Here is a 27,903-nt window from a genome sequence, read left to right as displayed (position 1 = left end):
AAATTAAATTCAATATATTAGATTTTTTAGTTTATGGGATATTATGTACCCTCAATTATATTCATAAAGAAGATTAGTATCATCCTATCATGTATCATAAATAATTTCTTCTTCTATTTCTAGAGTCTACTCTAAAAAATAATCAACAACAATAGCACTAATTATTATTATTAACGAATAACGATTATCATTAAAAAAAAGGAGAAATACGGAACTTATATTTATATTTATTTATTTTGGGTTTCGAATTGGTTTCTCACTCATCGATAATTCCGTTTTGTTCCCCATTGGCCAGTTCGGCCACAAGCACCTCCTTCATCATCTTCTCCACTCAATTTCCCTCCGCTTCGTGCCATTACCCGAACTCTACCTTACCCTACTCACTGTCTCCGACTCTCAACTTCCTTATCTGAGCTCAACAACTAACCACTTCAAACTTCAAAACGCATTTCATTCTCATTTTTCCCTCATCCATCAATCCGCTTTGCGCTGACGGTTAGTTCTCTCTCTCTCTATTCCAAATTCATTTCATACATAGATCTGCTCATCTGTGGCTTCGCTTTTTGTTTTGTTTCGGTTTTTCTGAGTGTGTAGCTACGCGCCGCCGTGGTGCGACTTTGGATCTGAATGAACGTTCGGTTTCGTGTTTTTTTGTTTTTTATTTTTCGTCGCTGGATCTGATCTTCTGGTTTTAGGTTCGAGAGATCGGAGAAGGAGAAGAAGGATCTCATGGCTCACAGGGTGGACCACGAGTACGATTACCTCTTCAAGATCGTGTTGATCGGTGACTCTGGCGTTGGCAAATCCAACATTCTCTCGAGGTTCACGCGCAACGAGTTTTGCTTGGAGTCCAAATCCACCATCGGCGTTGAATTCGCCACCAGAACTCTTCAGGTACTTAACTTTCTCTTTTCTGCAGTTCTTTGCTGCTTCTACCTGTTTGTGTTATGTGAAATTCTAAATGCGTTCGCATACCGTTGTTTGTTTCTTGATCCTTTGTTGTTTTCTTATGTTTATGGATTCTTTTTTATTTAATCTTGCCATTTTTGCTTCTGATTGGATTTCTACGTGGTATTTTGCATTTGTAGCATTGGAGTATGATAATTTATTTTAATGTTTTTGCTCCAAAGCACTGATTGCTTAAGGATTCAAGAATTTCTAAAGCAGATCCTCTTCTGAGATAGTTTTGGTGGAATGGTTTTAGCTTTATGTGCTCCGAATGAAGTGGAGAGGAGTAGAGAACTATGATTTATAAGAAAATTTCTTGCATAGAATTGGTGCGCTCAAGTTAGATACAACTAAGCCTTGTCTCATTAGCTGGGATTCAATATAAAATAAAGTGGTATTGGTAGATCAATATAAATCATAATGTGATGTGCCATACTTAAACAAGCATAAACATTGGATATTTTTCACTCGTACTATATATTTTCATGATATTAAGTAGTACGAGAAAATTCTTATACAAGTTATATGCATTTTCCCAATTGTTAATTGGCCATTAAGATTTTGTAAACCAGTGATTGGTCTTATGCTTCTAACTTGGGTGCCTCAGGTTTTATGAAAAAATTCTCCAGGTTTATGTCTGGTCCTGTTCATGGACAAGAACTCAGTCGGTAACTAAATGACAATGAATGTATTGGTCCTGGAGCGTTTATGTTTGTTACTACATGCTGATTGTTGAGACTTGAGAGTAAACTGTTTTCTTATTCTAAACAGTTGTTTTCAATATGATGTTATCTGGAGATGATTTATGAATTTACCGATAATGATCAATTCTTTGTCGGACCACCACAGGTAGAGGGAAAGACTGTTAAGGCACAAATCTGGGACACGGCAGGTCAGGAGCGGTACCGAGCCATCACCAGTGCTTATTATAGAGGTGCTGTTGGTGCTCTCCTTGTGTATGACATAACTAAGAGGCAAACCTTTGACAATGTGCAAAGGTGGCTCCGTGAATTGAGGGACCATGCAGATTCTAACATAGTTATCATGATGGCTGGGAATAAATCTGATTTAAACCATCTTAGGGCAGTTTCAGGGGATGATGGTCAATCGTTGGCAGAGAAGGAAGGTCTATCATTTCTCGAGACATCCGCACTGGAAGCAACCAACATTGAGAAGGCATTCCAAACTATTTTGACCGAGATTTATCATATTGTAAGCAAAAAGGCACTGGCAGCCCAGGAAGCTGCTGGTAGTACAGTTCCTGGTCAAGGAACAACAATCAATGTTGCTGATACATCTGGGAACACAAAGAGAGGCTGCTGTTCTACCTAATGTGACATTTGAGGATGAATCGTTGCTGGCAGATATTATTTTTTCCCCCTCTTCCAATTCTGTTTTTTGCGCCCCTTTTTTTCCCCTTTCTTTTATGGGTGAGAGAGAAACATGTAGAGTACATTTTACTTCATTGAGTTGCAACGAGGAAGCTTGTGAAATTCTATAAAAACGATAGTGTCTTTGGATTATCTCCTCTGTTATTTGATAGTTTCTCATGAATCGATGTAATATTTGGAACTGACAGATATTGATGATATAGCGTGGTCAATCAGAATGTGACATCTCAGAAGCCATGTAAGATTATACTTAGCTGGTTCTTTCTTTGGTTTTTGTTAGTTCGTTGTTTTTATGAAGGCTACTTTTGGACCAGCCTGCTTGATAGAATATATGATCCCTTCTTTTTAAATCTCCTTTTCCCCCATAGATCAAATCACTTGCCTAAAGTATAGCAACCAACCAACTAACCTTGTATATTAGTTAGAATCGGCTAGCTTCTGTGCAAATACACTAATCATTTTGATGTTTATATTAAGGAAGCAAATAACGCGGCATTATTTATCAGAGGTTATACACTTACACTTATTTATCAAAGGGAAAGGATGTCTGTTTTTTTCGTGTACTTAAAAAGGCTGCAAGTAAAACGAACAAGACACATCCTGTGAAGCTTGACAACTATGCATCTGTAAATACGTGAAAGGAGAAACAATCAGAGAAAAAAGTATGAAATCTCACTCAATTTGTACGGTTACATGTTGTATTTTATATGTTTTCTCACAATGATATCTAATCCTGCCAAGTAAATCAATGGAATTTATGCCAGACTCAGCTACTACATGACAAGATAGAACAGTTTTTCCAACTGTTATGGCCCAAACGTGCAGGTCATGAATACCTTGCACCCCCTTCAAACTTCTGAGGTCATTTTCTAGTTTCATGACATTGATCTCACTTGGTGTCCTTTCCATAAGAATGCCACAAATACTCCTAAGCATAGGCATGGTAGTTCCCAAAGATATAACAGAGAATATGAGTGTACATATAAGATCAACCACCAACCATTCTGGTTTAGCCCATATTATGGCTCCAGCAATCATCACTCCGATAGATTGAATCATATCTGTAATGACATGCAAATAGGCACCCTGCAGATTTATGTTCAAGGCATTAACATTTCTCTGACTACTTGAAAGCAGGTTTAGGTCCTCTTCATCAGTTACTTTAGCTAGTTCCTCGTTCCCATGATCATGATCCAAGTGTCCACAATCATGATGATGATGATGACTATGATTGTGACCATGATGATGGTCATGACTATGACTATGATCATGACCAAGCCATACAACCATGATAAAGTTAAACACAAAACCAAATGCTGCAATTGCAAACATGAGCGTTCCATTCACCCTGGCGCTGCGATGCACAAGTCGACCTATTGCTTCGTATACTAAAAAACCAGATATCCCCCAAATTATCTGCACAGATAAAAGTGCAGCCAAAACCTCAAGTCTATTGTATCCAAAAGACTGATGCGGTGTTGCATCCCAGCCAGAAGCCCATACTGCAAAGAGAGAGATGCAGAATCCTCCGATATCAGAAAGCACGTGTGCCGCATCGCTGATAACAGCTAGGCTGTTGGCCTTTATTCCACCAATTGCTTCCACAAGCATAACAATGGCATAGCAAGCTATGAGTCCACAGAGTTTCTTTGCTGATTTGGATGACTCTTTGGACGCCACCAAACTGTTCTCGTCCCTGGAAAAAGGGCAAACAGAATCGCATACTGACTTGACAATTATTGGAGGAACATCGGATTCCTTAAAGACACTGTGTATCTCAATTTCCAGCTTGGACTCTTCTTCCAAGACTGGAGCTTCTTCTAGCTCCATTCGCTTCAACAAACTGGTTCTACCAACAAAACAAATGAATCATTCACCAAAAGTCATCTCCCAGGACTTACCACATTTATATTGTATGATTGCCAAAATCAACATCTGTCAAAAACAAAGCTTTAGATTGGGTAAAGGCCGTGTTTGGTGGGTTCATAGAAAGTTTGACAATTTCCAACTTTAAGGGTCAGTAATTAACATAAAATAAGAACAATAAAAACATTCTAGTTATTAGCACTAGTGGAGGATCAATAACAATTTGACAACTTCAAACTGAAGAAAGAAGAGTTCATTGCCATAAAATAAGAAGAAAAAAATGACATATGAGTAGTAATACTTATTAATGAGGATTAATGACTAATTTGACAACTTCAAATTGAAGAAACAAGTTTATAATTCGAGGGTCGTTGGGAATTTGAGAAAATCAAAGAGACAAAGCTAAGAGCCCAAATTCCACACATTAAAAAATGTAAACACGTCTTTTGAGTGACCAATCAGAACAAACAAATGTAATCATAGAAAGTAAAAGATGTTGTTATAAGAACAAATTTGCTAGAGAAAACAAGAAAAATTTAAAACAGTACCAGAGTATGATGTTAGAATCTGTGGAGAAGAGGAAAGCCTGAATTGGAAAATGGGAATTGTGTCCGGGGAGATATGAGAAGGAAGAGGTATGAAGCGATGAGATCAACTCAAAAAGTGTGTGAGGGTCATCGGCGGAGAGTTAAAGGCGTGTGTTTGGATTGAAAGGGGCTAAGCGTCGTTTGGAAGTGTTCCGACGGAAGCCCCAACGAGCGTTTAGCTCCCAGCGAGAGAGAGAGAGAGAGAGATTGACAGTAAAAACTGCAAAGAATGTATAGAGCGGAAAAACGGAGCTTAAAAAAAAAAAAAAGTAATAATTGGTCTGATTTGTGATTTCATTCCATATACTGTATATTATACAAAAATACTATTTATATACTAAATTAATCATTAATATATATATATAATTTAATTTATTTTTAATATATATTTATATTTAAAATATATTTTATATTAATACTTAATTTTAGTTGTTAATTTTAATATATACGTAATATAATTATATATTATATCAAAATATTTTTAGGTTCAATTCAATTCATTGTGAATGATAAAATATACTAATATTAGATATTTTAATAATTATATATTATGTATATCATTGTATATAAAAAATTAGTTATTATATATTTATATATATTTGTTAATTTATCTTTTTTATTTATTTTTAATATATTTTAATATATATTTTATATAATTATATTAAATGTATATTAAAATTAATTTTTAAAATAAAATATAAAATATATATTAAAATAAATTAAATTATACCTAATGATTAATTTTAATTATTAATTTTAATGTGTAAATAATTTTTTTATATTTTATATTAATAAATGATTTGGTGGCTAATAGTTGTATGTAAAAGTAGTATAGTTAGTTGTTTAATTTACTTAACTCCACTATACTGTTTTTTTTTTTGGTGACTTCTCCACTATACTGTTGAAACAAGATCAATAGCCAGTTATCTAAAATATTATATTACCGCTTGAATAATAATCATGAGGTATTTCCCAATGATTGGTCGATCTAAATGTGGCTTTTCAACCACTTAAAAATGAATCAATTTGAAGCTCATCATGATATTTCATACCAAATTAAATGCAAATTAATTGAAACTAAACACACAAGCCTAATATTTTCAAATAAAACATAATTTCTCTTTCTGCTTAATAAATCAATATGTCGATATCAATGTCAAATGCATGGATACAATGTCTTTCTTGGGCCAACCTTATTTTTTGGTCGTAAAAGAGGGTTTAAAAAGTGTGAAGCCCAATCTCATTATTATTATAACTGAACAACACCAAAAAAAAAAAAAAAAAGAACAACACCAGAAACTACTGGCGGTAATGACTCATCAGAATTGAGTCACTATCCAACTAAGTGAACTAATCAACTAACACATTATATAAGTCTACCATACATTAAAAGTAAAGAGGCTGCACGTAACTTCCCCCGCTCTTTCTCTCTTTCCAGGTCCGTTTTTACTTCACAACAGTTGTTCTGTGTTACTCTTAATTTCATCTAATTCATGTTTCAATGAATCATGTTGTCAGATGTTAATTACATGCTAGTTTCTTGCTTATTGACACATTTGATGACCGTTTTTGTTGTTTCTTGTTTTTTTGTTTCTTTGTCTTAAGAAAAAAAAAATATTATCCAGCATGTCTTCCATCATCTTCGTGCAACCAGGTTTGTAGTGTCTTCACAGCTTTTTGATGATCTATTAAAATTACTTGCTTTTTCTTTATATATATGTTGTTTCCTCTTGATATTTCATGTATGAATCGATGGTTGCTGATAGTGTCAGAATCTGATCATATTTTTCCTTTCTTCTTTGTTCTGTACTCTGCATAATAAGCTCATTGTTTTTTTTAAATTCCAGTTACATAACCTGCTAGATCCATGCACTACTACTACTGCCAATGGATTATGCATATGATAGAAGCTTAGATGTTTCCCCTTGTTTGTATTTAGCAGCTAGTTATTTTCTGTTGCTTATTTATGAGGGAGTATCTTGTATTCAAGAAGATTATATTGATCTTGTAATCTTTCTCAATTTTTTCTCTGGCAGTCTTACATCATTTCAAGTCCTTTCGGTGGAAAATAACACTTAGTCAAGATGGTAAGTTAATAAATTAAGGTTATTTATGAATTTTTATTGGATGAATCTTTATCAACAATTATGAATTTCTGTTAATTTTTGCAGGTGAAGTTTACAGCAGAAGAGCTTCGGCGTATTATGAACTTGAAGCACAACATTCGCAATATGTCTGTCATTGCACACGTTGATCACGGTATGCATCGATGTGGCAGAACAAATTGCAAATGTGAATCTATAACATTCTTGTGTTGATGTTTAATAGTTTCATGTTGCAGGAAAATCCACTCTCACTGATTCTCTGGTGGCTGCTGCTGGTATCATTGCAAAGGAAGCCGCCGGCGACGTCCGGATGACGGACACACGGCAGGACGAAGCAGAGCGCGGCATCACAATCAAGTCTACCGGAATATCCCTCTATTATGAGATGACTGATGAAGCTCTCAAGAACTTCAAGGGAGAGAGGCAGGGTAATGATTATCTCATCAACCTCATTGATTCCCCTGGCCATGTGGATTTCTCATCTGAGGTTACAGCCGCATTGCGTATCACCGACGGCGCACTCGTGGTGGTGGATTGTATTGAAGGTGTCTGTGTCCAAACAGAAACTGTTCTCCGGCAAGCCCTCGGCGAAAGGATCAGACCTGTTCTCACCATTAACAAGATGGACAGGTATTATTATTAGTCTTCAGTTTGTGAATTTGTTACAATTCAGTTAGATTAATTGAATAGTTGATAACAGATGCTTCCTCGAGCTTCAAGTGGAGGGAGAAGAAGCATACCAGACATTCCAAAAGGTTATTGAGAATGCTAATGTTATCATGGCTACATATGAAGATCCCCTTCTTGGTGATGTTCAGGTCTACCCGGAGAAAGGGACCGTGGCGTTCTCGGCCGGTTTACACGGCTGGGCGTTCACTCTGACCAACTTTGCTAAAATGTATGCTTCTAAGTTTGGAGTTGATGAGTCGAAGATGATGGAGAGGCTGTGGGGTGAGAATTTCTTTGATCCAGCAACTAAGAAATGGACAACGAAGAACACAGGCTCTCCAACTTGTAAGCGAGGTTTTGTTCAGTTTTGTTATGAGCCAATCAAACAGATGATCGCAACTTGTATGAATGATGAGAAGGACAAGCTCTGGCCCATGCTGCAGAAGCTTGGTGTCACCATGAAATCGGAAGAGAAAGAACTCATGGGGAAACAATTGATGAAGCGTGTAATGCAGAATTGGCTTCCAGCAAGTAGTGCACTTCTTGAAATGATGGTGTTCCATCTTCCATCCCCTTCAAAGGCACAAAGGTACCGTGTGGAGAATCTCTATGAGGGTCCTCTCGATGATCCTTACGCAACCGCCATCAGAAACTGCGATCCTGATGGACCGTTGATGCTATATGTATCCAAAATGATTCCTGCTTCTGATAAGGGAAGGTTTTTCGCCTTCGGCCGAGTGTTCTCCGGCAAGGTCTCGACCGGTTTGAAAGTAAGAATCATGGGTCCGAATTATGTTCCGGGACAGAAGAAAGACTTGTATGTGAAGAATGTGCAGAGAACTGTGATTTGGATGGGGAAGAAGCAGGAAACTGTTGAGGATGTTCCATGTGGTAACACAGTAGCCATGGTTGGGTTGGACCAATTCATTACCAAGAATGCAACCTTGACAAACGAGAAGGAGGCCGACGCACACCCGATTCGCGCCATGAAGTTCTCCGTTTCGCCGGTGGTGCGAGTTGCCGTGCAGTGCAAGGTAGCTTCAGACCTTCCCAAACTTGTTGAAGGCCTAAAACGGTTGGCGAAATCGGATCCCATGGTACTGTGCACCATAGAGGAGTCAGGGGAGCACATCATCGCAGGCGCCGGCGAGCTCCATCTTGAGATCTGTCTGAAGGACTTGCAGGAAGATTTCATGGGAGGTGCTGAGATAATAAAATCCGACCCTGTGGTGTCGTTCCGCGAGACTGTTCTAGAACGTTCTTGCCGTACCGTGATGAGCAAGTCACCCAACAAACATAACCGTCTCTACATGGAAGCAAGGCCAATGGAGGAAGGTCTCGCGGAGGCCATCGACGAGGGCCGAATCGGTCCAAAAGACGACCCCAAAAACCGGTCTAAGATCCTCTCGGAAGAATTCGGATGGGACAAGGATCTGGCCAAGAAAATCTGGTGCTTCGGACCGGAAACCATTGGGCCTAACATTGTGGTTGACATGTGTAAGGGTGTTCAGTACCTGAACGAAATCAAAGACTCCATTGTAGCTGGGTTCCAATGGGCTTCAAAAGAAGGTGCACTCGCCGAAGAAAACATGAGGGGAATCTGCTTTGAAGTCTGTGATGTGGTTCTCCACGCCGACGCAATCCACAGAGGTGGTGGCCAGATCATTCCAACCGCAAGAAGAGTGTTCTATGCATCGCAGTTAACCGCGAAACCGAGGCTACTGGAACCGGTTTACCTTGTTGAAATCCAAGCACCTGAACATGCACTGGGTGGGATATACAGTGTGCTGAACCAGAAGAGAGGCCATGTGTTCGAGGAAATGCAGAGACCCGGAACACCGTTGTATAATATCAAAGCTTATTTGCCGGTGATTGAGTCCTTTGGATTCTCGAGCACTCTCAGAGCTGCCACTTCCGGTCAGGCTTTCCCGCAGTCTGTGTTTGATCATTGGGATATGATGTCTTCTGATCCGTTGGATCCTGGGTCCCAAGCTTCTCAGCTTGTTATTGATATTCGTAAGAGAAAAGGCTTGAAGGAGCAGATCACACCTCTCTCTGAATATGAAGACAAGCTCTGAACTCACCCTCCTCAATATTAATATTGCATGTATCAGTATTTATATTTATATATGAATAAATCAGTTATCCCTGTAGGGTTTGGACTGAATAAGTACCTATATTAAATTATGAAACTTAACCCATATTATTCATGGATGATCAAATTATGTTTTCTAACACATTACAAGGATATATTTGAACACTACAATCATCACATACATAATATTATTAATGCAAACTTTCTTTGTGATTATTACAAATTCAGCCTATGGTTCTATGATGATAGATCCTTATTTTCGAACAACTAAATCATACAAAGTAATAGGAGGTGCATTTTAGAAGCCAAAGTTATTTAGACACCGTTGACAGTTAAGCCGCCATCGACACAAATGGTCTGTCCAGTTATGTAAGAAGCCGCAGGCATGCAAAGAAATGCTACAATGGAAGACACCTCCCCTGCCTCTCCCATCCGTCCAAGAGGAGTTCGCGAAACAAAAGCATCCAACAGTTTTGTCTCTCCGTCTAAGTTTAATACCCTTTCAGCCAGACTGGTTTTGATTGGCCCCGGCGCAATGCAATTAGTCCTTATGTTATGTTTTGCCCATTCACATGCCAAATTCCTTGTCAGTTGGTTGATTGCTCCTGCAACCAGTTATTAATCCCTCTTAGAATCTCATAATCAAAAGACACCAAATAAATAGGTGTGTTGTTTACCTTTTGCTGCACTGTATATGGTTCCTTTCATGTCTAGTGAGACCACGCCTGCAATGGAGGATATGAAGACTATGCTTGCAGCCTGTGATGATTTGAGGAGTGGATAAGCAAGCTGGCTTATGTGGAAAGCAGATTCAAGATTCGTGCTCACAAGGAATCTGAAGTCTTCCTCTGTGACCTCAGTGGTCTCCTTTTGAAAATTGGTTCCAACATTGTTCACAAGGATGTCAAGTTTGCCGTTAAACAAACCAGAGACTTTAGCAATGAGGTCTTCTCTCTGCGGACGAGACGCCATGTCACATACAGAACCTGTGACATGGTATCCCTTTGCACTCCATTCATGTAAGGACTCATTAAGTTGAGCTTCGTTCCTAGAACAAGTGTGTACCCTGGCCCCTAGCCCTGCTAACTCTTCCACAATTGCATACCTAATATTTGTTCATTGTTGCACACAATGTTAATAAGCTTTTAAACAATAAAAATACATAATTAAGGTGCAAGAAGGGGGAAAAAATGAAAGATGAGAGGACTAGAGAGGAACCCGATTCCTTTGGATCCACCAGTAACGAGGGCTGTCAACCCTTGAAGGGACCATCTACTGCTTTGGCTACCAATGTTTGATGCTTCAGCCATCTCTCCTTAATTAATTATTTCTCTCTCTCTGTTTTTTAGTTACAAAATAGCCTTTTCTTCCATCTTCCTGAATGGGCTATATATATAGTAGTGACATGAATGTGACACTTAAATTTATGATTAGCTAGTGAAAAAAATTCTAATAAATAACCTTGTCTATATGTACTTGTTATATTTGGAGCGGCTTTTACTTATATTTTTCTTGGGAAACTTTCCATCAAGCACCTAATTATTGTTATTATTATTACTTAATTTGAGGAGAGAACAAAGCTACTCCAACGGTTTTGGACAAAAATGTTTTAATCTAACACTAAATTTGATCAGCACTTTGCTTTTACTTTTGAGACGTGGAGAAGAAAAGGAAGGTATTCGTATACTATATCGTAATTGCATGCGTAACTTGGTTCAGTACAGTGGAGAATTCAATTTGGTTCCGCTACGGCATTTGATAAAACTTTGAAAAAAGTGCCTATTGAGGTGATCAAATCTGAATGATACACTTGAAAATGCCTATTGCTATTTGTTTCAAACACTTTTCTGCTCCCCACTGGGTCAAGTATTAACAACCAATGCTCATACACCATGAATAGCCAAACTACATATCATAACACACAAACACTGTTTCTTATTATTAGTAATCCAAATTAAATCATATCAAGAGAACAAAGTGGCTACATAACACAAATATCTAAAACGCATAAGGACACTCATCATGATATCGCATATTTGTTGGAATAAATTAATTCCAATGACCCAGATCATCCATATTGAATCACCAAAAATATATATATCATAATGCGGAAGCGTACCTGAATTCATAAACATGAATTATGATTGGAAGAGTTTGGATCTTGTGGTTCTTTCGATCTTCCTCAACCAAAGCCTTCTGTATTCCTAGGAGGCTGAACTGCAACTCTTTTGATGGGAAAAGAGCAACAAAGGCGGCTTTTGGTATATTGGGGACCGAAACCCTGTAGGTCTATTTATATTTGAGCATGGCACCCATTAAACCCTTAAGCCCAAATCAAATAGTATCTTAAGCCCAAAAGATAATATATCTAAAATCCAAAAAGATAATTATCTAAGGAACAAAAGATAATATCCGGTTTTATTCTCATTTAATTCCAAATCAAAAGTAATAATGACTTATCCAATTAGCATTTAAAACAATAAATGAGATCATCATTATATAAGTCATTTAATTGGAAATAGCATAATTTGTGATTATAATTAATATATGTATTGCCCACAAATAAGTTAGGAAATCAAATAATTTCCTAACAATCTCCCACTTGGGCTATACATATATTATTTCTTGACATAATCACATCTTTATAAACTTTATGCGCGCATCTGAATGCTATTTCTCTCATTACTTTAACAATCTGGTCCGTCTCATACACTAGATATGGAACTACCGCATCTTTTATCACATTAAATGCCGTGACTAAACCACGCCAATCACTATCCTAATATACTTAACGACATAGATCAAATTTGGATGAGTAATATGGAAATTACATGCCAAGTGATCTCATGCATGTCTATTTCCAGCTGGTCCAACTTTATTGAGATCAAACACAATATAAATATTGCAAAATGAACATTTCACATAACATGAAATAAACCATCAACTTAATTCTGCAGAAAAATAACTCAATATCTGTCATAGGACATATAGCATAAACTCCCACTAAACCAAGGCATCACAAATATTGACACCCATCCGAGCAGTGTGCTCATGAAAAACTTTAGGGGTCAATCCCTTGGTAATGGGTCTGCTAGCATATACTCTGTTCCTATATGTCTTATGGAAATCTGTTTTTCTTAAACTTTCTCCTTGACAACTAAGAACTTGATATCTGTATGCTTCGATTTTTGTCAAGCTCTTATTGTTATTGGAGTATAGTACTGCTGACTTATTGTCACAAAATATCTTTAATGGCCTTTCAATGTCATCTACTATATGAAACTCAGTGACAAAGTTTTGCAACCATATGCCATGAAATCGGAATCAGAGTACCTAATGATCTCCAAAATTTTCTGATCTTCCGATAAATAAGCATGTAATCCTTTGTTCTCTTTAAATAACGCATTACGCGTTAAACAGCTATCCAATGATCCATATCCGGATTGCTCAAGTATCTACCCAACACTCCCACTGAACTTGCGGTATACACATTTATCTATAATATTTACCTCAAAATCATGAGGTAATGACTTAATTAAACTTGTGATACCATTAACGGGAAGCTTGTTTGAGACAATAGATGGATTTTCTCCTTTTCTATTGGATCTCCTTAATGACACTTCTTGAGGTTGTTGAGCTTGCTGTATGGGTTGGGGTTGATGAGGATTCTCATCATTTTCTTGTACTGTAGCAGTATCTCGAGCAACAACAATATTCTCATTGTTCTCTTGTACTGTAACTGGATCTACAGTAGGATTCTCATTTTGCTCTTGTACTATAACTGTATCTTGAACAACAATAGGCACAAGGACCTGATCATTGTCAGTTACAGAATCCTCATCAAAAGCAACATTCCTAATATTTCCTTCCCCCCAAACTCAACATCCTCAAGAAATCTCGCATTTCCTATCTCAAAATAGACCTTGATGCAGGATTGTAAAACTTGTACCCCCGTGAACGCTCAGCATAACCAACAAAGTAGCAACTAATTGTCCTTGAGTCCAATTTTCTTTCATGCGGCCTATAAGGTCGCACCTTAGCTGGACATCCCCAAATATGCAAATGCTTTATACTGAGCCTTTTCCCAGTCCAAATTTCATATGGGGTTTTGTTAACTGCTTTGCTTGGCACCCTATTAAGGATGTACACTGCGGTCTTTAAGGCTTCTCCCCAGAGTGATTCAGGCAAGGAAGAATGACTAATCATACTTCTCATCATGTCTTTAAGAGTTCGGTTCCTTCGCTCTGCAACACCATTCATGCTAGGTTTGCCTGGCATGGTGTATTGCGGAACAATACCACACTCCTCTAGAAAAAGAGCAAAAGGCCCGGGATGTTGCTCACCTGTACCATCATATCTTCCGTAGTATTCACCACCACGATCAGATTTGACAGCTTTAATTTTCTTTCCAAGTTGAAGTTTAACTTCATCTTTGAAAGACTTGAAAACATCCAAGGCTTGACACTTTTCATGAATTAAATATAGATACCCATAATGAGAGTAATCATTTATGAACGTAATAAAGTACCGTTGTCCATTCCAAGAGACAGTAGGGAATGGGCCACATATATTGGTATGTATCAGTTTTAAGACATCTTTAGCTCTCTCGGCACCTAATTTCCTTTTGTTTGTCCTTTTTCCCTTTATGCACTCAATGCAGACTTCAAAATCCGCCAAATTTAGGGGTCCGAGAATTCCATCCGACACGAGCCTCTGAATTCTCTGTTTAGAGATGTGGCCTAGGCGTTTGTGCCATAATGATGACGAATTCTCATTCAGTTTTTTTTTGTTTTGTACCCGTTTGCAGTATTTCATTATTATAGGAATTTAAGTTAAGCCTATATAGATTATCCACCAAATGATCAGAACAAATATTATTCGAATTGTAAAAGAGACTAACTTTATTGTCTCCAAATGAACAAAAATAACTTGATTTGTCCAAACGAGAAACAGAAACCAAATTTCGTCTAAATGACGGTACATAAAATATCTCTAATAAATCCAAGTAAAATCCACTCGTGAAATATAATCTAAAGGTTCCTATAGCTTCGACTGCAACTATATTGCCGTCTGCCACATAGATGTATCTTTCAGCATCACTTGGCGGTCGGCTCCACAGGCAACCCTGCATAGTAACACTTACATGAGTAGTAGCAGCAGAATCTACCCACCAAGTATCAACAGGTGCATAACTTAAACTAGCCCCAGAACAAACAAAAGTAAGAACTATACCCTTCTTTACACGCCATGTGGCATATTTGGTACAATCCTTCTTCATGTGTCCCACCTTCTTACAGAAGAAACAAGTTGAAACTTGATCTTGTTTCTTAGCCTTTTTCTGCTGAGAAGTCACATCCGCAGTAGTATCACGCTTTCTTTTATACTGAGAAGATGAAGCCATGTGAGCACTTTCAGTCTTATCTTGTTGTAGCCTCTCTTCTTCTTGCACACAGTGAGATATAAGCTCATTTAAGGACCAAGTGTCCTTCAGAGTGTTATAACTCACTTTGAATTGCCCAAAGTGTGCAGGAAGGGAAATCAAAATGAAATGCACGAGTAAATCTTCAGATAACTCTAACTTTAGTGCTTTCAATTTTGAAGCAAGATGAGACATTTCCATAATGTACTCCCTTATGTTCCCTCTACCTTTATACCTCATAGAGACAAGTTTGCTCAAAAGACTACTTGCCTCCGCCTTTTCATTCTTAGTAAAGAATTTTTCAACATCCTTTAGGAACTGTTTGGCATCTTTATCCTCAGTAATTGAGCCCCGAAACGCCTCAGGAATTGAGCGTTTCATGATCATAATGCTCATTCGATTGGATCTCTCCCACTTCTCTATTTTAACCTCATTGAGATTTTCCAGAGTGGAAGTGGGTTTCTCCTCTCGAAGAGCTATATCTAGATCCATACAACCGAGGACAATCTCCACGGTATCCTTCCAAACTTTAAAGTTTGAACCATTCAGCATAGGAATACTACTAATTTGTGTAGAAACATTGGTAGCTAAAGCCATAGTTTCTGGATTAGAACAAAAAGAATATGCAGTAAATATTAGTTAATTAATGGGTAAAAAATCTATATTGAGATATCTAGTACAACATTAATTTTCAATCTTTGGATAGAAAAATTAACTGTAAGTGATACTCTCATTGCAGTAATCAAATATTGTCAAAATTCCTGTCACACATTAAGCCTTTCTTTGGACCGACTTAATGCGCACATGGAAACTTAAACTTCGCAACCTATTTATTACGCATATATTTTCTATTAATTGGCCAAACAATAACCTTCCTTTGGGCCGATTATTGACCGCATAATTAATAGAAAATAAATAGAAGTGTGCAATGCTTATTATTTGGCTAAACAATAAACTTCCTTTGGGCCGATTATTGTTCGCATAAATAATAAGTATTACTTTATTCTTAATTAGTTATACCCAAACATGTATTTACTATCAATATGTGTATGTAATTCGGCCAAATATAGACCTTCCTTTGGGCCGACCAATATTCGCATGAATTACATATCACCATATTCTTAATGTTTTGAATAAATTAATTTTCACAAAAGAGGCTACTTTGGCAGCATAATGTTCAATCAATTTATTCCAAAACCAAATCTTTATAAAATTGAAGGGTACAATAATCCTTATATCCCAAGAGGATAATCTACTAATTTTATACCAAATTAAAGGTATACACATAATTAAATTGGAGACAATTATAATTTAATGAATACAAAATACATATATTCGATTAATATATCAATTGTCATGCTTGACGTAACAGGATCAAAATTTATAAAATTTTCTTGAGAACCTCGTGATATATATAAATTCACAGTATTGCGTCAATTTCAGAAGGACAACAAGAATCAGGGATTTCATATAATTGAATGATAATTATAATAATAATAATACGATCCAATGATTCTTCTCATATATATATATATTCAAAGAAATTAAGAACGCCGATTAATTTCATATATACTATCGGCAACTTATATTCAACCGTTTTCTTCAAAAAAGGAGCGAATCCATGAATAATCATTATCCACACACATATGTTGTTCGATCATATGACATTAACAAATAAATCAACATATAAAGAGGGCACTTCAATTTATAAAGTTAATGTATACACACTAAAACAAATACTGAATTCACCGGATCCAGAAAATCGAATTCGATCCAAACAGAAAGCAGCAAGCAAACATGTTTTGATCCCGTGAAAAAAAAAAAACCTTAATATTTTTAATGGCTCAATTATGGATGGTTCTGATACCACTTGTTGGAATAAATTAATTCCAATGACCCAGATCATCCATATTGAATCACCAAAAATATATATATCATAATGCGGAAGCGTACCCGAATTCATAAACATGAATTATGATTGGAAGAGTTTGGATCTTGTGGTTCTTTCGATCTTCCTCAACCAAAGCCTTCTGTATTCCTAGGAGGCTGAACTGCAACTCTTTTGATGGGGAAAGAGCAACAAAGGCGGCTTTTGGTATATTGGGGACCGAAACCCTGTAGGTCTATTTATATTTGAGCATGGCACCCATTAAACCCTTAAGCCCAAATCAAATAGTATCTTAAGCCCAAAAGATAATATATCTAAAATCCAAAAAGATAATTATCTAAGGAACAAAAGATAATATCCGGTTTTATTCTCATTTAATTCCAAATCAAAAGTAATAATGACTTATCTAATTAGCATTTAAAACAATAAATGAGATCATCATTATATAAGTCATTTAATTGGAAATAGCATAATTTGTGATTATAATTAATATATATATTGCCCACAAATAAGTTAGGAAATCAAATAATTTCCTAACAATATTGTGATGATCAATTTCATCCATCCAAATCATATCAAGAGAACAAAGTGGCTACACTAACACAAATATCTAAAAACGCAAAAGGACACTCATCGTGAAATATCAATGGAAATGGTTTATCTAGTAATGCAAGAGGCTAAGTAATATGATTTAGTTGCCAAAAGCATAGAAATAGCACTATAGACTTTTAGCCATTGCAAGAATTAATCGTCCATTTGATTAGAAATGATGCCAAAACTAGGGGCAGCGGTCTTGAACCTCTATCCCGCTCTACCTAATAATAGGTTGGCGGGCTTAGTCCAACAGTTTTAGGTTTCTGTTTTTTTAAGAAAAAAATTACTAAATTCATTAAGCATTAAATTTTATAGACATCTATTCTTATATAATAAAGATAAATGGATAAGTTTACGATTTTTTTATTTATATAAATAAATTAAATATATTAATTACCGATTTTTGTATTTTGTAGCGTTTTTACGAAATGCGTAACATGTCACATTTTTAAACGAATTAAACTTACGCATATTTCGTTTACTTGTAAACGAAATACGCGTAAGTTTAATTCGTTTACAGTGTAAACGAAATACGTGGAACAATAATTCGTTTATTGTGTAAACGAAATAAAATAGGACAAAGTTGCAACAACTATAAAAGGGTGTGCAACCCATTGTATTCTTCACAACAAGTTCACATCCTTCGCCTAAATTTTTTCCAAACCATTCATAATGTCTACTAGTAGTGTATATTTGGTTGTGTGTGTGTCCCAATTGCCTAATGAGGAACGGGATAACAGGGTCATGTTTGAGCGTGAGAATCCAGTGCTGCTGCGCACACAGCGAATTGCCTCGTTGTCGGAGCTGAAGAGTCTGATATTGAGGTACCTCGATCAAAGTGGGAGTAAAGAGATTGGGAGGATAGGGTATAGGATGCTAGCCCCGATGGGGAGTTGAGTATTTCGATTTCGTCTGTTTTGGCTACGCGGCAACGATCATGTGCGGCTGATGTTTGACGTTCATGGCAGAATCATGTGTGAACAAGTGATGGAGCTCTCAGTAGAGGTTGGTGACGTTGGTGGCAGTGGATCTAGGTAGTCAAACTTTGTGCAGGATGATCGGCCCCTCGCACCGCCGCCTATCCATGTTGCCCGCCCGATTTATGAGATGGAGGTTGACGACGAGGAATCTGACGAGGATTATGTTGCGGATAGCAACGATAGCGATTCCTCTGTAGATGATGATGAGGAGGAGCTTGTTCCCGAGACTCCAGTGCAGGCATCACGCCGTTATCTTTTGCCTGCCCTGCAACCAATTCCGGCTTTGTCGTCGGTTCCAAGTCATTATCATACGTTGGACATGGATGCGATGCAAGAGAGAAACCCATTTTCCAACACAGGTGAGGACGATTACAAGTTAGATGGGGTCTGGAGTTTAGGGTGGGCCACAGATTCAAGAGCAGAGAAGCAGTGCTGGAGGGGGTAAAGAATTACAGCATCCGTCGGAGTGCAGAGTACCGAATATTGGAGTCTGATCGATTAAAGTACCATGTGCGTTGTCGACAACACCAAGCAAGCTGTCCATGGAGTCTCCGTGTAGCTCTCCGCCAAAATCTTGGATATTGGTAAGTGTACATGTGATATGTATTCTCAGCCGTTACTTTTATGCTAGATGAATTCGTGATACAATTTTGGTTTATTCCTTTAGGGAGGTTCGTAAGGAGGGAGGCGCGCACACGTGCCTTGCTCCCACGATGTCTCAGGATCACCGACAGTTGGACAGTACTCTCATCTGTCGTGTCATCTCCCCGCTGATACAATCCAACCCGTTGGTGAGGATAGCCACCCTACAGGGAACAGTCAGACAAAGTTATCACTTCAAACCGTCGTATAGAAAGGTGTGGATGGTGAAGCATAGGGCGATTGCGCAGATCTACGGTGATTGGAAGAAGTCATATAATAAGGTGCACAGGTTATTGCAAGCTTACAGAGTTGTTGTCCCGGAACAGTGTGTGATCTCAGTGTCGTTCCGTACTATGATGGGCCTCGCCTGGTGCGTGAATGTAGTATGTTTGACAAGGTTTTCTGGGCCTTCCTGGCATGTGTGGAAGCCTTAAAGCACTGCAAACCGTTCATATCCGTCGATAGTACGCACCTGTACGGAAAATATGGTGGAGTTTTGCTTCTGGGAGTAGCACAGGACGGGAATGGAAACATACTGCCGGTTGCATTTGTCATTGTGGAATCCGAGACGGCAGAGTCATGGTCTTTCTTCTTGACCAATCTGAAGAGACATGTTTGCCGACAGGATGGTCTGTTGATAATATTGGACAGATCTCAAGCGATAAAGGCTGCACTGCGAAAGGATGACAGTGGTTGGCTCCCTCCCATAGCCTTCCATGCTTACTGTGTATAGGGGTGGAAATAGGCCAGGTCAGGTCAGGCTTTGCTCTTAACACCCCTGGCCTGTTATATAGTTAATTGGCCTGAGCCTGGCCTGCAGCTTGCTATCGACTTTTTTTAAAGTACTAAGCCTGACCTGTTATTTAGCCTAGCCTGGCCTGAAGCCTGTTAAAAGGTCTGATAAATTTTTTTTATAAAAATAAAAATATTATTAAAAAAATATATGTAATATGTCATATGTCATATTTAATATTTATAAGAATTTTTAAACTTTAAAGTATTTAAAATATACAAAACTATTTATAATTAAATATAATAAATTTAAAATATCTCATAATTTTGTTAATAATAAAAAAATTATTTATGTATGTAATTATGTATTAACAGGTCCAGACATGTCTGACAGGCCAATAAGACTAATTAGTGAACCTAGGCCTGGCATATTAATATAATAAGGCTTTTATAAGAGTCTGAGTTTGTGCCTATTTTATGATAGGTCAGGCCAAGCCAGACCAAATACAGGCCAGGCTGCAAGCCCCTGGCAAGCCGCCTGGCCTTTTTCCACCCTTAACTGTGTACGACACATGACAGCAAATTTTATGTCGCGTTTCAAGTCTGCTGAGGAAAAGAGGTATCTCATTAATGTTGCCTATAGCCCAAGCTAGACAGGATATGATTGGTACATGGATGCACTTAGGACATTGTTTCGGGAGATGGCCGACTGGGCCGGAAAGTTCAATAAAAAGATTTGGCTGCAACATTGCGACAGTAGTCGCCGGTTTGGTCATATGACGACAAACCTATCTGAATGCATGAATGCGGTTCTTAAGGGAACGCGGTGCTTACCAATTGCTGCCATCGTTCGTTGTACTTATGAACGGTTGCAACAATTGTTCGTCATAAAATGAAGGGAGGCTCATGCACAACTTATGGCAGGTAATCGATTTTTCCAGTGGCTCCTTGCAACTATTGAAAAGAATAGGGACGAAATTGCGAAACACTGTAAACGAAATGTGACATGTTACGCATTTTCATAAAAATGCTACAAATTACGGAAATCGGTAATTAATATATTTAATTTATTTATATAAATAAAAAATCCATAAGTTTACCTACATTATTTATAAAAAATCTTTTTCCTTCTACTAATGCCATGTCAACAATGTTACTTACTTGGCAAAATTTTAGAATTAACCACTCAATTCTTGCCAAATCAACTATTATTTCTAAATCAGCAAAAAAATAAAATATACAAAAATATATACAAGTAATAGAAATATATGCAAATTAGGCTGCAAAATTACCAATGACAATAATTAGAAATTAATAGTGTCTAATCAAATTTGTAACCTACAAGAATCCATATCTCTATATTTATTATATTTTACCGTCATAGACAATATAATAAATTTATAATCCCAATAATTAATTTATTAATTTCTATAAATAACTCATTAAATGTAATAAACATTCATATTACAAATGTCATAATAATCTATTAATCATAATAAATTTTACGTTACAAATATTCAAATTCCATACTATTTGAACTACTTATATAAGTCTCTTATCACCATTTCTTCAAATAACATCAAATTTAGCACAAAAAATTATTTTCGCACTACACAACTGTTGGAAATAAGTAGTATGACCACAATCTAATCAATCACGTGTCAAATAATTTGTTATTATTGTTATATTAAAATGTTAATATAATAACGTCCTTGATTAAATTTAGAGATTTATCATTGTGATAGTGATCATAATATTGAGAGATAAATCTCTTATAATTTAATCTAAATTATTCTTGGTCATAGGATTATTAAAAAGGACATTAATAATCCGGAAAGATCAATATATATATAATGGTCTTCATTAGATGAAGATTAATAGATCTCATTTATTAAATTATATATATGGTACATATAGAGATATGACCATTGAACTGACTCACTTTGAGAATTCCTAATGGTTATAATTACCGCATATTTGTCAATAGGATATTCTCAAGATGAACATGGTGATAGAGTTTCCTTTGACCTGCGACTATCATAGTAATTAACAATGTATTTATTATACTTTGATTCCGGACACCTAATACCCTAGGGTGCTAGTTGAATAGATATTGGGTATGATTTAAATACTTGTAGAATTAATGATTAGTCAATAAGGAATCCGTCAATTCTCGGTAAAGAGTTTGAACTTTATGATTATAATGACTGAAATGAATAAAACATTGGCCAAAGGGATTGAATGAATGAAGAAATGAGTTTCTTAGGCCATTCACAGTTCATTATAATAATGGTAACAAGTTAGAGTTTGACAATTAAACCATACTCTAAAGGTTAACCAGGAGCTGGAAAGATGGAAGGAATTATACTTTGTTCTTCTGAGGTTCTTAGTAAAAATATATTACTTCATACTATCGGGTCGTTGAGGAGTGTTGCTAGACGCCAACCTTGATTAGTAAATTTAGTATGACTAATTTACTACCCGCTTAGTATTGAACCTATGAGGTCACACATTAATGAGTGTTCTAATCTTTGCTGTAAAATTATTTAATTATTATTTTGATTTGATCAAATAAATAATTATATTAATTCAAAATGGAATATTATTATATTCTTTGCTAGCACCAAGAATATAATAATAGTATGATAATTGAGAATATTAAATGAGATTTGAGAATAATAAGTTATTCTATTTTTTAATTTGGATGAGATCCTAACTGATTCTGTTTCAAATTGAGTTATGATATGATTCATAAATTTGAATTGAGATTCAAATTTAAAATCAATAACAAATCTCATACTATATATATGTATGCCAAGAGTAGAGGAATGTGATAGAGACGAGAATAACAAGAGTTTTATTCCTTTACCTCTACGCACATAAATGTATGTGAGCCTAATTCTTGGAGAAGAATTTTATGGTGTGCAAAGAGTTGCATAAAGGTTTCTCAATTTAGATTAGATGTCCATTGGTCAAGGAGTTGACAGCAAAGGTTGGTCTCGGTGTGGATACACATAGCGCCTTCGTATCATCGAAGGAGAAAGTGATTTTTACTAAAGTGTCTAAAGGTATTTAGATTTGATCTATGTATTATTTCTAGAATAAAATTTAAGCACAAAATAGATCTTTATGATTACCTTCTTTTCTTTCGCTGCGTGTTATGAACACATGGTCATAATAATCTATTAATCATAATAAATTTTACGTTATAAATATTAAAATTCTATACTATTTGAACTACTTATATAAGTCTCTTATCACCATTTCTTCAAATAACATCAAACTTAGCACAAAAAAATTATTTTCGCACTACACAACATCTCAAACTTACTCAATGGAACATCATTCTTTTGGACAATATCACCAAACAAACAGACAAAGTTTGCATGGTTCGAAAAACATTAACACCCACAAATGAAGAAGAGTATCTTTGCTTACAAATGATTATATTAGATGAAAAGGTACAAAACAAACATATTTATTATATTTTTAAATTGAATTTACGAAAAAATATTTAAATTATTTTTGCTTTTTATACTTTTTTTTATAATACTTTATATATAATTATATTTTAATATCATTAAAATTATACTTCTTTCAATATGCTTTCATTGTTTCTTTTCTAATAACTTAAAAAAATAAATGTAATCAATTTTTTTAACTAATTATTAACTATGATTTACTAACACTGTAAGGAACATCACTTCATGTAATTGTGAAGAGAAATATGATGAACATATTCAAACATTTGTTACAAGAAGGAAAAGTCTATACTATAAAAAATTTTAAAATAGAAAATACAAATGATTTGTATAGACTAATTAAAGGTACAATGAGAGCAAACTTTTTACTCACAACTGTTGTGAAAGAAATTAAAGATTCAATTTTGCATATTTTCTAACACTATTTTGAATTTGCATCACTTGAGACATTATTTGACAGAGTAGGTCAAAGAAAAATATTAACAGATAATTTCACTTTATACTATTTCAATTATTCTTATTAAAAATAACTTATTCAAAAAAAATTTCTACACATTTTTTTTCTTTTTATTGTAGATGTTATTGAAAAATTGCATGCACATCAAAAGATTAACGAGAAAAAAAACCATACAAATTTAAGACACATATTTGGAAGAAAAAACATACATGCAAAGATGAAACAAATAACACAATAGAAAGTGCATACAACTCAACAATTCATAAAGAACATACCTTCATAAGAATCTACGATAGAAAGAAGAAAGTAACAACTTTAAAATAACCAATAAAAAAAAGGAGGACGAGCATTACATAAAAAAACTAAGTCCATCAACTAAAACAAATGCAAAAATCAAACCACCTTTGTATAACTCCAACATCCAAATCTTTGTACTACAAATTATTTTAAACAAAACACCTTTTAAATTTAACTTTAATTTACACATATTTAATGTTATTCTACAACAATTAATGCTGTATTAATAATAAATTTTAAAAAGATTAAATATTTATAAGATAAAAATACAATAAGAAAATCCATTTGGACAATTATATCAGATAAGATCAGTTGAGCTGAGGTGTTAGATCAGATCAACTGAACTGACGTGTCTTACAATCATGCCTAAGCTCAAAATTTTATTTATGATTTTGATTTTAAATTCTGTTTTATTATTCTGATGTTTAATTCTATTTTTATGATTTTATTTCAAATTCGGTAATAATTATGCAATTTGATATTAGTTTAAGTGAGGATGTTGGTGACACAGGAAAAATAGTTTTAATTTCTGTTCTGGTATTGTTTGAGTTAATTACTGTTAATTTTTTTTTTTTTATCAAAGATAGGGAGACTTGAACCCGCAACCTTTTAAATGAGTATGGAGAGACTATGTCATTTGAGCTATAACTCATTGGCTAATTGTTGTTAATTATCTGAGTTAATCTTAACTTGTTTATTTTTTGAGTTAATTATTGTCTTATTATTTATTGTTGTGAATTTTTTAAGGTTATTATTATCTTGAGTTAATTATTTTTTGAGTTAAATATTTTTTTACTTATTAATTTAGAAATTATTGAATTTAAATATTTAAAATTATATATTAAATTTTTAAATAATTTTTTAAAAAATTTAAAATTTAAATTTACCGTAAGATTAATCCGTCGATAATTATTAATGTAATTATTAATTAATTAATACTATACTATCTTGTTTACACTGTAAACGAGATAAGGCACGAAACAGTAGACGTGTATATTTCGTTTACAGTACAAACGAGATATGTGTAATATTATTTTGTTTGCACTGTAAATGAGATACGTGGATAATTATGACGTTTACGGTATAAATGAGATATGTATCGACAAATTTTCAGCAGGTATAAAAAGGATGTGCAACCCTTTGTATTCTCCACAAATATTTCACTACTTCTTGTCTATTTTTTTCTTTCGAAAATAAGACAAAATATCTAGTAGTAATGGATATTTAGTTATAAGTGTGTATCCCAATTGCCATATAAAAAATAGTAATAATGTGGTGATATTTGAGTATGAGAATCCCATTCTGTTGCATACATGGCAAGTAAGTTCTTTGTTCGAGTTGAAGAGTCTGATATTGAGTAGCGTCGGTGATAGCGGGAGAAAAGGGATTGGAAGGGTGGGGTATAGGTTGCTAGCACTGATGGGAAATAGAGTTTTTCGGTTTCATCTATTTTGACTCCATGGCGACGAGCATGTGCACCTGATGTTTGACATCCACGGGAGAATCATGGCAGAACAAGTGATAGAGCTTTCTGCGGAGGTCCGTGATGTCGATGGTGGTGGATCTGGGCAGTCGGACTTTGTGTAGGATGACCCATCTCTCGCACCACCACCGCTACACGTTGCTAGACCAGTGGAAGACATGGACGTTGACGGTTAGGACTCAAACGAGGAGTATGTTGCGGATAGCAACAACAGCGGTTCTTTTGAAGATGATGACGAGGAGAAATTTGTACCGGAGACCGCAGTCGAGCCATTACGTCGGTATCTTCTGCCTGCCCCGCACCCATTTTCGACCTTGTCATCTGTACCCAGACACTATCATACATTGGATTTGGACGCGATGCAAAATAAAAATCCATTTTCTAATTGCAAAAACAAAGAATAGTAAAACCAAACTAGACAGTTACCTCGCAGTTATAGGGTACATGTAAACTTGTCGCTCAGGTGGACACCACTTAAAGAATCTTTGATATATCCAAGATACCAGCGGAAGAGTGCATCCTACGATGTCTGTGGTAAAGCAGTGTGCTACAAAATATAGGAAATGGTAAGTCCATACTGGCACTGCAGATCCCCAAGACAGAGAACGCACCTTTGAAAGTCATCTAGTAGTGGGAGCCACTGGAGATGGACCTAATTATTGGACTTATCAGTCATCAGGTAATCCTCGATCATTAACAGTATGTAGCACCCCGTGTATTTTCGGAGGGTGGCTGGATCATCAGTATTGGGCATCTGTCGGACACGCTCCCGAAGCCATGTCAGCTTAAGGGAGAAAGAAGAAAGACTCTTTCCTCTGCACTCCCTGCTGCTGGACTACAGGAGGCTTGGCACCGAGTAGGCGCTCAACTAACTTTCAAACCTCGGTTACGTACCATGTATGGAAGTCACGAAAGCACCCACCATTGGCTCTCTATTAGTGCGCAGCCCAAGGTGGTATGCGACGTCTTGCAGAGTGATGGTGCACTCACCCCACGACAAGTGGAAGGTGTGGGTCTTTGGATATTAGCGCTTCGCAAATGCCGTGATTAAAGAGTTGTCAAAGACAAAATTCTTGAGTGGCACCGCGTCGCCAAAGCCAGCCTCCCTCAGATAGGAGAACAATGGCGTCTGGTGGTGGGCGTGTGTGACTCACTCTCCTCGAAAGAAGTAGGCAAGGCCTTTGGTAAACAACAAAAAACTCGAATAAAAAATGTGTAAACCTATAAAGCTATAAAAATTTCAAAGTAAAAAATTCTACCAATAAATGTTTACATAACAAATTAATTTGAATAAGTAAACTATTTTAATAAATAACTACAAACATTTACATTATAATTTTATTTAAATAAACACATTTACTTAAATAATTAATATCTAAATGAATAAACGTCTATATAATTTAATTTAAATAAAAATATTTAGTTAAATAATTAACAACTAAATTAATAAACGTTTGTATAATTTGATCTAAATAAAATTATTTAGTTAAATAATTAAAAACAACATTCATTTTCTATCTCAGTTAGATTAAGTAAAAATATTTACTTAAATAATTAACAATAAGTACATCATCAACTTCATAACTTAGTTTAAGTAATAACAAACTAAAAAAAAATATTTACTTAAATATTTAGTAAATAGAAGCATAAACATCATTGTTACTTACTTAAGTTTACTAAAAAATTTTAGTAACCCTAATTAATAATAAAGTAAAAAACATATGATTACACCAGGAATCATCCTTAAGTCTATATCTTTTCACATTAGTCTAAGAAGTATTCACAGAGCATATCCCAGAGCCTATGTCATGGTACATGCTTTTTGCCGATGATATCGTTTTTATGGGAGAGTCAAGAGAAGACCTAAATAAGAAGTTAAATTTATGGAGAGAAGCTCTAGAAGTGTATGGTCTGCGCATAGGCCGTAGCAAGACGGAATATATGAAATGTAAATTCGGCCGCCAAAGAAAAAACTCTAATATAGAGGTGAAGATTCGAGAAAACATCCTACAAAAAGTTAAAAGTTTTAAGTATATTGGGTGCATCATACAGGATTAGGGAGAGATTGAACATGATGTAAATCATAGGATCCAAGCAAGTTGGTCAAAATGGCGGAGTACGTCTAGTTTCATATGTAACAAAAAAGTACCTTTAAAACTTAAAGGTAAATTCTATTGTAATGCTATCAGACCAGCTATCCTTTATAGTACAGTGTATTGGGCGGCCAAAGGAGAGCACGAACATAAGTTAAGTGTAGCAGAGATGGAG

At 35.7% G+C, this 27,903-nt stretch overlaps 4 protein-coding genes across 7 annotated transcripts; 2 read left to right on the top strand and 2 right to left on the bottom strand.

Moving 5' to 3' along the window:
- Positions 1 to 43: 43 nt before the first annotated feature.
- LOC107629044 (ras-related protein Rab11C) lies at positions 44 to 2,688 on the top strand. Its single transcript, XM_016331728.3, has 3 exons — positions 44 to 495; positions 696 to 894; positions 1,798 to 2,688. The coding sequence occupies exons 2-3, from the start codon at positions 730 to 732 to the stop codon at positions 2,278 to 2,280; spliced, it is 648 nt and encodes a 215-aa protein (XP_016187214.1). The 5' UTR covers positions 44 to 495; positions 696 to 729; the 3' UTR covers positions 2,281 to 2,688.
- Positions 2,689 to 2,992: 304 nt separating this feature from the next.
- On the bottom strand, positions 2,993 to 5,080 carry MTPB1 (metal tolerance protein B1). 3 transcript variants are annotated; one of them, XM_016331723.3, is made up of 2 exons: positions 4,754 to 5,080; positions 2,993 to 4,274 (listed from the first exon to the last, which is right to left on the bottom strand). In XM_016331723.3, exon 2 carries the CDS (start codon positions 4,167 to 4,169, stop codon positions 3,012 to 3,014), a length of 1,158 nt encoding a protein of 385 aa, XP_016187209.1. In that variant the 5' UTR covers positions 4,170 to 4,274; positions 4,754 to 5,080; the 3' UTR covers positions 2,993 to 3,011. The 3 variants fall into 3 exon arrangements, with proteins under 3 accessions (XP_016187209.1, XP_016187210.1, XP_088366223.1); XM_016331724.3 differs by having other exon boundaries at positions 2,993 to 4,188; positions 4,754 to 5,040; XM_088510097.1 differs by having other exon boundaries at positions 2,993 to 4,182; positions 4,754 to 5,022.
- A 1,106-nt stretch (positions 5,081 to 6,186) lies between these two features.
- LOC107629046 (elongation factor 2) lies at positions 6,187 to 9,803 on the top strand. Of its 2 annotated transcripts, XM_088510096.1 has the most exons (6): positions 6,190 to 6,230; positions 6,398 to 6,446; positions 6,829 to 6,879; positions 6,964 to 7,051; positions 7,134 to 7,527; positions 7,598 to 9,803. In XM_088510096.1, exons 3-6 carry the CDS (start codon positions 6,877 to 6,879, stop codon positions 9,642 to 9,644), a joined length of 2,532 nt encoding a protein of 843 aa, XP_088366222.1. In that variant the 5' UTR covers positions 6,190 to 6,230; positions 6,398 to 6,446; positions 6,829 to 6,876; the 3' UTR covers positions 9,645 to 9,803. The 2 variants fall into 2 exon arrangements, with proteins under 2 accessions (XP_088366221.1, XP_088366222.1); XM_088510095.1 differs by having other exon boundaries at positions 6,187 to 6,446.
- On the bottom strand, positions 9,746 to 11,653 carry LOC107629045 (tropinone reductase homolog At5g06060). The gene is made up of 3 exons (XM_016331730.3): positions 10,880 to 11,653; positions 10,339 to 10,766; positions 9,746 to 10,266 (listed from the first exon to the last, which is right to left on the bottom strand). The coding sequence occupies exons 1-3, from the start codon at positions 10,969 to 10,971 to the stop codon at positions 9,977 to 9,979; spliced, it is 810 nt and encodes a 269-aa protein (XP_016187216.1). The 5' UTR covers positions 10,972 to 11,653; the 3' UTR covers positions 9,746 to 9,976.
- Between the last annotated feature and the right edge of the window lie 16,250 nt (positions 11,654 to 27,903).

Source organism: Arachis ipaensis, chromosome B3 (genome assembly GCF_059453495.1).
Source record: "Arachis ipaensis isolate K30076 ecotype BB chromosome B3, ASM5945349v1, whole genome shotgun sequence".
NCBI classification, from domain to species: domain Eukaryota; kingdom Viridiplantae; phylum Streptophyta; class Magnoliopsida; order Fabales; family Fabaceae; genus Arachis; species Arachis ipaensis.
This window is presented reverse-complemented; position numbering and strand designations above follow the sequence as displayed.

Coding starts and splice junctions, on each gene's coding strand:
- LOC107629045 (XM_016331730.3), bottom strand. CDS start 10,971: ATGGCTGAAGCATCAAACATTGGTAGCCAAAGCAGTAGATGGTCCCTT. Junction 10,767..10,879: donor GGTGGATCCAAAGGAATCGG/GTTCCTCTCTAG, acceptor AACAAATATTAG/GTATGCAATTGTGGAAGAGT. Junction 10,267..10,338: donor CATATACAGTGCAGCAAAAG/GTAAACAACACA, acceptor AACTGGTTGCAG/GAGCAATCAACCAACTGACA.
- MTPB1 (XM_016331723.3), bottom strand. CDS start 4,169: ATGGAGCTAGAAGAAGCTCCAGTCTTGGAAGAAGAGTCCAAGCTGGAA.
- LOC107629046 (XM_088510095.1), top strand. Junction 7,052..7,133: donor CATTGCACACGTTGATCACG/GTATGCATCGAT, acceptor TTCATGTTGCAG/GAAAATCCACTCTCACTGAT. Junction 7,528..7,597: donor ACCATTAACAAGATGGACAG/GTATTATTATTA, acceptor AGTTGATAACAG/ATGCTTCCTCGAGCTTCAAG.
- LOC107629044 (XM_016331728.3), top strand. CDS start 730: ATGGCTCACAGGGTGGACCACGAGTACGATTACCTCTTCAAGATCGTG. Junction 895..1,797: donor TCGCCACCAGAACTCTTCAG/GTACTTAACTTT, acceptor GGACCACCACAG/GTAGAGGGAAAGACTGTTAA.